Genomic DNA, 13294 nt, shown 5'->3' with positions numbered 1-13294 from the left:
ACTGACACATTCTGCCCTCAATGAACTCTATTTTGTTGATGTCATCATTAATTTAGAATAGTACTATGAAATAGAATTGAGAAGTAGACTAACAGATTAACTTTTAAAAAATTTTATTAGGCTCTAAAAAGCCAGTACCTGAATGCATTGTAAGTGTGGAATCCATGAATATCTTCCCTGTAAGTTGGTGTGAAACCAATGGATACCAGCTCCAATCTCCTCGTCGAGCAGTAGGTATGACTGGGTTTGAGGGCTATGGGCTGCATGTTAGAAAATGCTGCTAATTATAATGAGTCTTATTAGAATATCATATGTTAGAATTTCTGACATATCTGGTACATAGGCTCTAGAATCCTCATCTCATAAACTTGTCCCACCTTGTATTCAGTTATTAGGTCATAAAAGATTGCAATGACAATGGTAAATATAAAACCTAAATTAGCTTAATGTGAATCATGAACTATGTTATTGTTCCAGCTGGAACATTAGGAATGTATCATTACTATACAGTAGTGAAATTTACAAGGAAAAAAAGGAAGCTTTTGTGTTAGTCAGCATAGTACAATAGATATCTCTCCTGAGGTTCTTCTACTTACTACTAGGGTAAGATTCTTAACTTCTTTATCTGAATTTTCTCATCTGTAAGATGAAGGAGCTAGTGAGATGTTTCTAAAGACTCTTAGCTCTAAATCCTCCAATCAAAGTTATGTAATTTATTCACTAATGAAATTTTTTAAGTAGCAGAATTTCTATTTATTGTCTACTATCAAAGCTTTTCTTTTAGTCTTAATGTACTCAACTAGTCTTTAAGGCCCAGAAATGAAGTATAATTTCAGTGAACCTGTGGGATAAAACTGGAAAGTCAAGATATTAAGTATTGCAAATACATATGCTACTTGTCTGTGATGACATATCTGATATTCTCTTATGTTCCCTGGTAGCCATAGATACCTCATTTTAATTGCCCAAAAGATACTATTCCCAGGATTTTTGTTCCTTCTCCTGTGTATCACAATTACATCTGGGGGGAGGAGAGGAGTTTGGGTTTTTTTACTCTACCTCTGGATTTATGAAGCCTTTCATGTACCCTAATAGCTGTTGGTAGCCATCCCCCCATTAAACTTACATTGATAGATATTGTACTTTTAAGTTCTTCAAAGAAAAGTGACAAAATATTAACTTAATCCAATGGTAATATGAGGACAATATAGATTATACTTGGTTTTGCGTAATTGTTTTTGAAATTAAGATTATATAGCAAGTTCTTCTATTAATCAGAATTCCTATTGTCATGGCATAACACTGGAGCCAAGTTCCTGTGAAAATAATCTTGTATATTCCAACATTTTTTCCCTTTTAAAAAGATAATCATCTTTATTACATACTTAACAACTAACAAACATACAGAATGGGGCAAATCTGACAATATTAACCTTTAAACCATACAGAACCAAACAAAACAACACAGCAAACAAAATGCTTTTGTTTGTATCCCTTTTAAGGCTCTCTCAAAGTTTTGCTACTTTTGCCCCTATTTTCCTTCCTTTTTTCTTTTTTGCTGTTGTGTGTTTATGTATGTGTGTATTTTTTTCTGATTTTGTTAACTTTGTTTTGTATCATGTTGCCATATCTGTTTTCCACTTATTTTTCATGGTTCCATACTATTTCATTACATTAATGAACTATAATTTCATAGGCTCTTAGGTTTGGTAATGGAAGAGATCTTGGAAATCATATGTAGTTCACTCTGAATCCCAGAGAGGTTAAGTGACTTTCCTCAAGTGGAATTAAGCAGCAGAAGCAGGGCTGGATCCCAGGCTCTACAACTCTAGGTCTAGCTCTCTTTTCATTACATCTGTCATCTACCATTTATTGGCCAATTTTTAGTGGTTGGACATAGAGGAATAGAAAAGAGATGGAAAGAGGGCTGGCCTTGGAGTCAAGAAGACCTGGGTTCAGATGTCACTTTTGAAATATCCTTGGCTGGATGAGTCACTTAATCTCTCAGTGTGCTAGGCAACTCTTTAAGACTATAAGGTTAGGGGCAGCTAGGTGGCACAGTAGATAGAGCACCGGCCCTGGAGTCAGGAGTACCTGAGTTCAAATCCGGCCTCAGACACTTAACACTTACTAGCTGTGTGACCCTGGGCAAATCACTTAACCCCAATTGCCTCACCAAAAAAAAAAAAAAAGAAAGAAAGAAGACTATAAGGTTAAAGAAATTGCTGATCTACATTCGTAGTGAGAATTTCCTCACTGAAACCTCCCTACACCAATGAAGTTACAGGTCTGAAACAAACAACAATGAAGCAAAAGTAATAGCTCAGTTATGATTTTTTTTTTTTTGGTGGTTGGGGCAATGAGGGTTAAGTGACTTGCCCAGGGTCACACAGCTAGTGAGTGTCAAGTGTTTGAGGCCGGATTTGAACTCAGGTCCTCCTGAATCCAGGGCTGGTGCTTTATCCACTGCTTCACCTAGCTGCCCCCAGTTATGAATATTTTTGTACATAGTAGTCAACCAATCAGGACTTACATATTAAGTCATTGGTATGTACCAGACATTGTACTAAGCATTACGAAAAAATGGAATAGTACTTCTAAAAAAATTTCTATTTTGGGAATAGTTCACAGTGAAGTATCTGGGTCAGAATATCTAAGTTTTGTGATGTTTTGTGAGTATTGTCATGGTTCTCTGAATGTTTGTAACATTGTGGAGTCACTAAACTGTTTGTAATAGTGTGGAGCAACTAAAAAAAGCATGAAGGAAGAAGAAAACTATACAAATGAGAGAACTCGGTGGCTCAGTGGATACAGTGCTGGGCCTGGAGTTAGGAAGACCTGAGTTCAAGTCTGGCCTCACATGTAGTAGTTGTGTGGCCTTGGGCAAGATACTTAACCTGTGTTTGCCTCAGTTTCCTCATTTGTAAAACAGGGATAATAATGGTACCTACCGCCTCCAGTTGTTGTGAGGATCAAATAACAATTGTAGTTAGTGTTAGCACAGTACCTGGCACATAGTAAGTGCTATATAAATGTTAGCAGTCATCATCATTATTGTTATTGTCATCACCATCATCATCCTGGCCCAAGTTGAATAGCTACAAAGAAATAAGACAACAATTCAGGAAAAGTCAGTGTTAAAATGCATGGCCTCAAATATCCATACACAAATGCCCAAATGGTTTAGACATCAAAACCAGAACTAGAGGTCCTACAGTAGGGAGACAAGTTGGATCTCACAGGAATACTTCCAGGGAGTACCTGCGAGCCATCCTTTTGTTTAGCTACAACTTCCTTTTTCCTTCTCATTTCATTTATAGAAAGAATATCAAGATTGATATTATTCAGCTCCTTTAGAGCTGAATTTAAACCACTTGTTGGTCATTTTGCCCACCAATCGTTGATTAAAGTTTATCCATGATCTGAAAGCTATGTGATTCACTCAAGGAAGAAAAAATCTATCTCCATGGTGATACGAGGTGTCCCATTCCCTCATCTCCACAGTGTTAGGAACCAATAGCTTTTCTCTTCACCTCATTCCTCACCTCAGATCTGTAAAACTTCCAGTTCCTCATGACTATAGAGCAAAGTCCACATTCTTCAGGCTTGATTGAGTTCAAGACTTTTACAATCTGAACCAGCCCACCTTTTAAGTGCTATTTTCTACTACTCCTTTCCATGAAGAAGTCTCTCCTCCAGCCAAACCTGTTGACTCATTCTCCCCAAAACATACTTTATAGATTCCATCCTTAATGCTTTTGCTCCATTTATTCCCCTCTTCCCCTAGATTGAAGCCATCCTTCTCCCAGAAGCCTTTCTGGACCACCTTCTCCCTCCCCATGATCTCAGCTTCCTTTAAATAAAGACCTACTTGTCTGTCTGTAAACAATGTAAACTCCTTAAGACTAAGGACTCTGTCCTGTATATCTTTTTGTACTCCTTCTGCCAAATATCTCCCACAGGACCTTCCTTACACCTAGCATGTGCTCAATAAAGATTAGTTGATTCATAATTTTTTTAACTGAATGATTTTTAGCACTCTCTTGCCCCCTTTTCTGCCATTCTGCTACTATCACTGCAGAAGAAATAGGGGGTCATGTAGGATAAAGTCCATTTTTTACTTTTCTCTTTTTAATGGGTTACCACGGCCCATAAAAATTCATTTCCAGGTGGCCAACCTTCTCTTTGGTTAACTGGGTATGTTCTTGGAAAACAAACACGATCTTTTACTAGGAGCATACTAAAAGTTTTTCTAGCATGGTGTAGAACCTGTGGTAGCTTATATTTCACTACCGTAATCTTTGAGGATATTAGGTCACTTCCACACCACAATTAGACATCCAAGTAGGACTTTGTGGAGTCCTTTACATCATATAATAAGTTGAAATTTCTTTTTTGTTTGTTTTTTTATTTCAACAAACAATTATTAAATGCCAATATGTTGATATTTCAGTTGGTATTATGTTAAATCTATAAGTTAGTTTGGAAAGTGTTGATATTTTTACTCTATTTGCTCTATCCTTTGAAATCTGGTATCTTACTTCATAATTCAACTAAAATTTAATTGCCAGGTTTGATGGTCTTTTCTGAATTTTCATCCTTTTTAACATCTCTGCTGCAGTTGATATCACGGGCACACTCTCACCCCTGAGATTCTCTTTCTTCTCTTAAGTTTTTGTGAAAATTACTTTCTCCTAATTTTCCTTTCTATTGGATAACTCCTTTGTTGGTATACTATTTATATCATGCCCCTTGTCAGTGTGTGCCAAACTGTTCTTTGGGACCTTCTTTTTCTGCCTTCTCTATACTTTTTCTTGGTGATATCATCAGTTTCCATCATTGCACTGAAGATTATTTACAGATTTATATATTCAACCCTAATCCCTGTCCTGAGGTCATCACCAGCTGCCCATTAGACATTTCTTACTGGTTGTCCTGAAGGTATCTCAGACTTAACAACATGTCCAAAACAATTCATCTTTCCTTTCAGGCTCTACCCTTTACCAGACTTCCCTATATCTATCAAAAGTTCCACCATTGGGGCAGCTAGGTGGCACAGTGGATAGAGCACTGGTCCTGGATTCAGGAGGACCTGAGTTCAAAGCCAGCCTCAGACACTTGACACTTACTAGCTGTGTGACCCTGGGCAAGTCACTTAACCCCCATTGCCCCACCCCTCCCCCAAAAAAAGTTCCACCATTTTTCTTTGTTTAGTGGATAGAATGCTGAATTTGAAGTAAAAAAGACCCGAGTTCAAATCCTGATTTAGACCTGTTATGAGGCCCTAGGCAAGCTACTTAACCTCTTAGCTTTAGTTTCCTCATCTGCAAAATGGGGAAAATAATAATATTATTTGCTTTGGAGGATAAATAAAGTAAATTAAATAAAGTAATATTTGTAAAGTGCATTACAGACCATAGAGTGCCATATAAATGCTAGCTATCATTATTATTTCTAGTTTTCCAGGTTAACAGACTCATTGTTTTCTTGGACACTTAATTCTACATATCCAATCAGTTGCTAAATCTTAGTGTTTCTACTTCCATAACATCTTTTTTTCCCCCCCTGACCTATTCTATCTACTCACACAGCCCCTAACCAAGGTAAGATCTTCATTGACTCTTTCCTGGACTATTCCAGTGTACTTCTAAGTGGCATAAGTATCCAAAAGGAGAGAGATCTTTTCCAAGAACTTTGGCTCAGCTCTCATTCTCCTTGATGTCGTCTCTCTAGCTTTTGACAGTGATAACCAAATTCTTCTCTAGATACTCATACTTGCCTATCTTGACTTTCGTGGTTTCACTGTTTCTTGGTTCTCCTACCAGTATGAAAGTTCCCTTTCAGTGCAATATCCCTCCCTCTTGGGACACTCACTTCATGAGTCAGCATTTGCGGGGTTGGGTGCTCAGGAGGTGGACACTTCTGGGGTACTTTGTGAAACTGCACTTCTAAAACACTCCCATCAGTGGACTTCCTTCCAATTAACTCAAAACAGAGGCATTTATTAAAGTAACATAGTAAGAACAATAGTTACAAAACAATTTCCTTAGAAACCTGGGCCATACTCTTCCACAAGTACAGTGACCACAGGAAGAGTTGGCATAAATTTAGAATAGTGATAGTGAGGCATATGTGAGGGAACATGTAGCCCAGGTAATTTATGCCTCGAGTATTATTGTAGGACTTTGATATCCTTTCTTTCCTCATGGAGTTCTTGTGCAGTGTCTCTTCTGAGCTGATTGTTCAACTAGGTCTTAGGGTCTGCTGAGGCTCAAAAAGATTAATTTATTTAATTCTACAAAGATTACTTGATAGAACTAAGATTCAGACTCAGGTTTTCTGACTCCTATTTTAGTGTTCTTTTCACTGTATCAACTGTGATAGTCACAATGATATCTGTATAATTTATTTTAGCAGTTGCTACTGCTTTCTGCTGCAGACTTGATTAACTCTTCTTGGTGTGAAGTTCCTTCTCTGTATATGTTGCAAAATACCTGTCATCTTTCAGTAACTTCTTAAGTTGCTTTTCAAGCTACTGCTATTCATGTACTGCCAGTTCAATGGTCAGGAAGGACAGGGAGTGCTTATAGTTTCCATTTCAGACACATTGCTTGGAAGTAGAATTGGCTCATTTTAATATCAGATTAAAATGCAGTTTTATCCTTTTTTCCTTTTTAAAAAAAATCATCTACATAATGCCTCTGAATGCCTTTCCACTTTTACTTTGGTAAACTCCAAGAACTTATAGCAGATAATTGAGTTACAGTGTAAGGCTTTTTATCTTCCTTCCATGTCTAAAGACTTGGAAAATGTACAAGTTTAATATTTAGTTATGTAAACCTCATTTTGTTTTATTCATTAATTAGTTTCCTACATTGCAAAGTTGGATAAAAGGAAATTTGGCTTACATGATGTTTTTAACATGTTTGATACAAACATGCTTTTTTTTTCCCTATAGTGAATAAACAGAAGAAAGTTGCAGTAGTTCAACCAGAAAAACAGTAAGTAACACCATAGTATTCCTGGTAATTGCCATTTAGACTTTAATTTTATAGAAAAAGAACTCAATAAGAAGAAATATACCTTCTGTATTTTATTTTCTCAAATACAAAACTTTATTTCAGCATAAGATTATCTTCTTATCTAGAAAGTACATTCTTTCTTAGAAAGGGAAGTGGAAAGCAAAAATGCAACATGTTCCTTGAATACTTCATGAATTCCAATATTTGAATTAGAGCTTTAACATATCTAGAAAAATGGAGGTGGGAAGGGGTGGCATGCTAGCTTTTCTAGTAAAGAATGGGAAATACCATTCAGGGTATGTTTGACAGAATGAAAGAGGTTCAAGGTCTCAAACATAAAGCGACCAACAGTTACCCAGAGATAAACACATATGCTTTAATTTGGCTATAGAGCTAAACTTTTACTTGAATATTAGATATCTTCCTGACTGAGGGCTCAGAGCTATTATAATTACACTACTAATCTTTTATCCAATATAAAATCCATTAATAACAGAAGGAACCATGTGCACCTAATGGGCCATCATTATATTGCCTTTTAGCTAAAAAGTGAGCTAATTGTTTTAACAAGGTGTTGATGATAAAATCTCCAAAGAAAAGGGGACAATTACTAAAGAAAATAATTTACTAGAGAGGATTGGGTAATACTAGAGAAAAGACCACCCCCTAAGTCACTCCTAAAGATGAAAGTGTTTTGTGCCTGTCTAGCAGAAATGACAAAGCAGAGAGCCAAATCTGTTCTTATCTGGAAGAGATGTAGTCAGTGAGGAAAAATTTATTGAACACTTTGTGTGCCCCCAGTCTGTAACTGCTGGGTATACAAAGAAAGATTATAAAAAATATGCCTTGTCCTCAGAGAGCTCACATTCTAATGGGAATGTGAACATTCAAATCCCTAGGTATATATAAAACATAAGAGAGTGTAAATGGAAAATAACCTCAAAGATAAGGCAAGGAAGGCAGGAAGGACTGGAAAAGGGATCCTGAAAGGGGTGGTAGTAGACTGAGTCATAAAGGAGGAAGCCAAGGAAACCAGGAGGTGTGAAGGTAAGGAAGGAAAGAATTCTCATTTTGTTGGGTAGCCAGTGAAAAAGCATGGAGAAGGAAGATGGAGCGTCAGTGTTCAAGGAACCTAGAAGTAGGCAGAGAAGATTTGGTGGACACCCACTGTTATTGGGTATAAACTGGATGGACATCCAACAAGCAAAACTGAGAAGAAATGGTCAGATGGGAAGAGAACCAAGTAAGAACAGTGTCACAAAAATTCACAGGAGAGTGTATCTAGAAGAAGATGTACGTTAACAGTTTCAGGTTGTATAGAGGTCAAGAAAGATGAAGACTAAGAAAAGAAAGGCTCTTAGATTGGGCAATTAAGAGATAATTGTGGAGAGGGCAGTTTTAGTTGAATGATGAGGTTGTAAGCTAGAATGCAGAGGGTTTAGAATCAAGTGAGGAGAGGAAGTGGAAGCAGAGTGTAGATTGTTTTGCAAAGAGTTTTGCTAAGAAGTAGAGGAGATATGTAGAAGAACCACTATCAGGGATAGTTGGATCAAGTACATTTTTTTTTTTAAGTGAGGCAATTGCGGTTAAGTGACTTGCCCAGGGTCACACAGCTAGTAAGTGTTAAGTGTCTGAGGCTGAATTTGAACTCAGGTCCTCCTGAATCCAGGGCAGGTGCTCCATCCACTTCGCCACCTAGCTGCCCCTCAAGTACATTTTTTTGTTTGTTTGTTTAAGAGTGGGTTTGCATTGTACACTGTAACAGCAACATTGTGTGACGAACAACTGTGATAAACTTGGCTTTTCGCAGCAGTGCAATGATCCAAAACAATTTCAAAGAACTCATGATAGAAAATATTCTCAACATGCAGAAAAAAGAAGTGTGGATTATGAATGTTGTTTCTACTTTTAGGCTGGGTTTTTTTTCATTCTTTTTTGAGGTTTTTCCCTTGTGCGCTGATTCTTCTTTCACAGTATGACTAATGCAGAAATATGTTTAATGTGATTATACATATATAACCTATATCAGATGGCTTTCTGTCTTGGGGACGAGGGAGGGAAGGGAGGGTGGGAGAAAAATTTGGAACTAAAAATCCTATGAAAACAAATGTTGAAAACGATCCTTACATGTAACTGGAAAATAATAAAATACTTTTATTTAAAAAAGAAAAAAGAAAAAAGAATGGGTTGGGGAGGGGGGAGTACAAAAAATAAGTCATGGGCAGCTAAGTTGTACAGTGGATTAAAGCACTGACCCTGGATTCAGGAAGACCTGAGTTCAAATCCGGCCTCAGACACTTAACACTTACTAGCAGTGTGACTCTGGGCAAGTCACTTACCCCTCATTACCCCCACCAAAATAAATAAATAAACAAACAAACAAACACAAAGAATGGGTTTGTAGGTATCCCGGAAGAAGCCAGTAGATAGGAAGAGACTGAAGATTAAAGAGAGAGTGGGGGTAATACTAGGTGTAATCTCTTAGCAAATAGCCTGAATTTTTTGGTGAAGTAATGGCAGGCCCTTAGCTGAAAGGGCAAGGGGAGAATGTGCTGTGGAAGAGTCAAGGAAGTCTAAAAAGGTTTGGTACAGCTGCCCTGGTAAGTAGGATAGGGAATCCATTAGGGAAATATGCAAGGATTGCCTTGCTGCAGGGAAGACCCAGCTACGGTCATGTAACATAAATACATAGGAACAGTGGAGGCAGATGGTGGGAATAATTCAAGGTTAGGGTTTGGCAAGGCAAGATGGGTGATTAGACAAGGGGTTAGGTATTCAAAGAAGTAGTACTCATTCTTCTCCAGGGGGAAGAAACCCCTAACATTTATATAGTGTTTACTGTATAGTAGGCACTGTACTAAATGCTATATTAGCACTTTGCAAATATCTCATTTTATCCTCACAACAACCTTGGGAGGCAGGTGCTACTGCTATTATCTCCTTTTTACACTTGAGGAACCTGAGGCAAACAGATGTTAAGTGACTTGTTTAGGGTCACACAGCTAATAAGTGTCTGAGGACAGATTTAAATTCACATATTCCTGGCTCCAGGTTGGATAAGTCACTTAACCATCTGTCCTAGTTTCTTTATCCATAAAACGAAGGTGATAATAAAATCTACCTCCCAGAGTTGTTATGAGGATAAAACAAGATGATATTGGTAAAACATATTGCAAACGTTAAAGCACTATATAAATTCTAGCTTTCATTATCATTATTATTATTATGGCATATTGCTCTGTAGATAAATTGAATACTGATGAGAACATTGATCTTCTTGATTTGGTTGTCATGGTTAAACCAAATCTATAGTGAGAATGTGTTCTGAAAAGAGAAATTATTCAGGTTTGCCCTAGGCAGCAGAATTACTGTGGTATTCATAACACTATTATCTTTATTAATTTTTTTCTAAATTTAAATGTCTCTAAGCAATGTAGCCATTGCAAAAATGCATGTTCCTTTGTGGTTTGCTTCTTCACATATTCTTTGTTTTTTAAAAGCCAAGAAATCTGATTATATATTGCTCCTTCATTGAAAATGAAAATCACTTTAAAAATGCAGACTAATCACAAGACTTTATTCCGATTTTTTTATCAGACTACCAAGCCCTGTTCTTCTAGTTTTGTAACCATGCATTAAAAAAAAAATCATTCATAGGCATTTTTACCTTTATAGATTTAGCGGTGCAGTACCATCATTCACTTATTAATGTTAACTGCATGGAGTTATAGATTTTTCCTTATCTTGAAGACTCTTCATTCAGAATAAAAAGGACCAGAACAACAACTATAGAAAGCTGATTTGTTCTCTTTGTTTTCTCACCTCAGAATCGTACCTTCCAGGATGGTCCATGAAAGTCTGAAGAACCAGGAGCCTACTACTCCTGACTCAGGTATGACCTTGGGCAACCTTTGCTTTTCCAACCCCTAGAACATTGTAAGAACATGAGAATTAGTTTCATTGATTTCTTAAAGGAGTCAAACCATAAATGTACTGCAGCTCTTCTCATGATCATCCCTAGGTTAGTATATACATTCTTTATAATTCCTTATCCCATATCCTTGGTACAAGACCAAGGATGCAGATTTTGTGATGTGTTATTGGCCATAAGAGTATACCTGTTAGACTGATCGGGGTTTCAGCACAATAGTATTAACTGATATTCTTCATGTCATCTTGGGCAGATGACTTGACCTTTTAAAAGGTAAGGCAGGGGGAAGTTAGGTGGCACAGTGGATAGAGCACCGGCCCTGGATTCAGGAGAACCTGAGTTCAAATCCTGCCTCAGACACTTGACACTTACTAGCTGTGTGACCCTGGGCAAGTCACTTAACCCTCATTGCCCTGAGCCGCCCCCCCCCCCCAAAAAAAGGTAAGGCAATACTCTTAACTAGAGGGAATTTAAAAAAAAACTTATGATAGAATTTTTCTCAAGGGTAAAATAGTATTATTGAGAAATTTGTGCACTATTGTTTCCTAACTAAGTTAAATTCCAAGAACGTTAATCAAGAGTTTTTATTTATTTATCTTTTTTTTTTTTTGTAAAAATGAAGCTACTTTTAAATCATCTGATGCTTGGTGGAGCTTTATTTTATTTTATTTTTTAATTTAATTTAATTTTTTTTTGCAGCTTTATTTTATTTTATTTTTTTGGTGAGGCAATTGGGGTTAAGTGACTTGCCCAGAGTCAAGAACAAGAATTTTTTTTAAAAAGTAACAGCAATGACGAGTATAAATCAGCACTGCAATATGGCAACCAAGAATGTGAATTCGAGTCTAAGTTGTATAAAGTGTCCAGAATGAGGAAGGTGATAATAAATCTGCTGTACACTCTGCCCTGGTCAGAACACATTTAGACTGTTATGTTCAATTCCAGGCAAAATGTAGGACATATATTGATAAGTTAGAGGGACAGGCTACTGGGATGGGGAAGGGTCTTGAATCTTGCTATAAGAAGATTTGGGGGCAGCTAGGTGGCACAGTGGATAAAGCACTGGCCTTGGATTCAGGAGGACCTCAGACATTTGACACTTACTAGCTGTGTGACCCTGGGCAAGTCACTTAACCCTCATTGCCCCACTCCTCCCCCCTTCCCCAAAACAAAGATTTGAAGAATTGAGGATGTTTAACCTTGAGAAGAGAAGCCCCAGCAGGACAGGGGTCAGGGGTTGCAGATGAGATAACAGTCTTTCAATATTTGAAAGGCTGTCATATGGTGGATGGGCCAGATTGCCATCCTATACCTTAGGGGCTTATCTAGGAACAATGGATTGGCATTGCAGAGAGCCCACCTTAGGCTTAATGAGCTCCCCTCTGCTTTCTACAAGAATGAGCTGCCTCAGGAAAGGATACTGAATATGGACTCAAAAGACCAGAACAACCACAGAAAGCATAGGATGATATATACTTACTTGGTTTGTTGAAGAGGAGATTCTTGCTCAACTGTAAGCTGGCTTCCATGACCTCTTAGGGGCATTCTGTCTTTGAGATTCTCTAGTTCCTGAAAGTTTCCACTCTATATTTGAATTTCTTATGTATTCAGGGAACCTATACTAATTAACATAGCACAGTGCCTGGCACATTGGAGACACTTAAGTGTTTTACTTATCTGTGATGATTTGACTAATATAATGGGGTCTGTTTGTTAGAAAATTAAACCATTAAAACCAAACCTTATTTGTCACAGGATATTCACTGAAATTTTAAAAACACAGTCTGGGGGGCAGCTAGATGGCGCAGTGGATAAAGCACAGGCCCTGGATTCAGGAGTACCTGAGTTCAAATCTGGCCTCAGACACTTGACACTTACTAGCTGTGTGACCCTGGGCAAGTCACTTAACCCCCATTGCCCTGCAAAAAAAAAAAAATTAAATTAAAACACAGTCTGGTTAGAATGTAATATAACCAACAGTATATATTTGAATAAAGGCATAAAATAAAATCCAAATAATTGTGCTGGTTAAAGAAATTAACTCATGTAGCATTACTCTACTTTTACTGTTGAAAATTACCTGTATTTTTGTTTTAAAAATAGTTTTTAGTATTAGGACCAACTTTCTACTGAACCCGGCAAATATTTGTTATAAATCCCATGAACATGTGTTTTATATAACATATGTATTGTAGTATTTGATCCCATAATTTTATTTAGTATCAAAGGTATTGAAGCCCAGGTAGGAATAATTCCCTGTTCTTCCTTCATCCTCTTTTGATCTATTTTCTTCTTAATTGAACCTCAACTTTTCCAATGAACTTTGTACCCCTAAAAGCCT

The 13294-nt window shown here is 37.2% G+C and overlaps 1 protein-coding gene across 5 annotated transcripts in view; it reads left to right on the top strand.

Moving 5' to 3' along the window:
- Positions 1 to 13294, top strand: part of SFMBT1 (Scm like with four mbt domains 1) — a 182305-nt gene that overhangs the window by 132801 nt on the left and 36210 nt on the right. For all 5 annotated transcript variants that reach the window (XM_043985613.1, XM_043985588.1, XM_043985604.1 and 2 more), the window contains 3 exons: positions 121 to 234; positions 6959 to 7001; positions 10850 to 10914. In XM_043985613.1, coding sequence (XP_043841548.1) covers positions 121 to 234; positions 6959 to 7001; positions 10850 to 10914 — 222 coding nt within the window. The remainder of the gene's footprint in view (positions 1 to 120; positions 235 to 6958; positions 7002 to 10849; positions 10915 to 13294) is intronic.

Source organism: Dromiciops gliroides, chromosome 1 (assembly GCF_019393635.1).
Source record: "Dromiciops gliroides isolate mDroGli1 chromosome 1, mDroGli1.pri, whole genome shotgun sequence".
NCBI lineage: Eukaryota > Metazoa > Chordata > Mammalia > Microbiotheria > Microbiotheriidae > Dromiciops > Dromiciops gliroides.
Note: the sequence above shows the minus strand (reverse complement) of the source record. Positions and strands in the feature narration are given on the sequence as shown.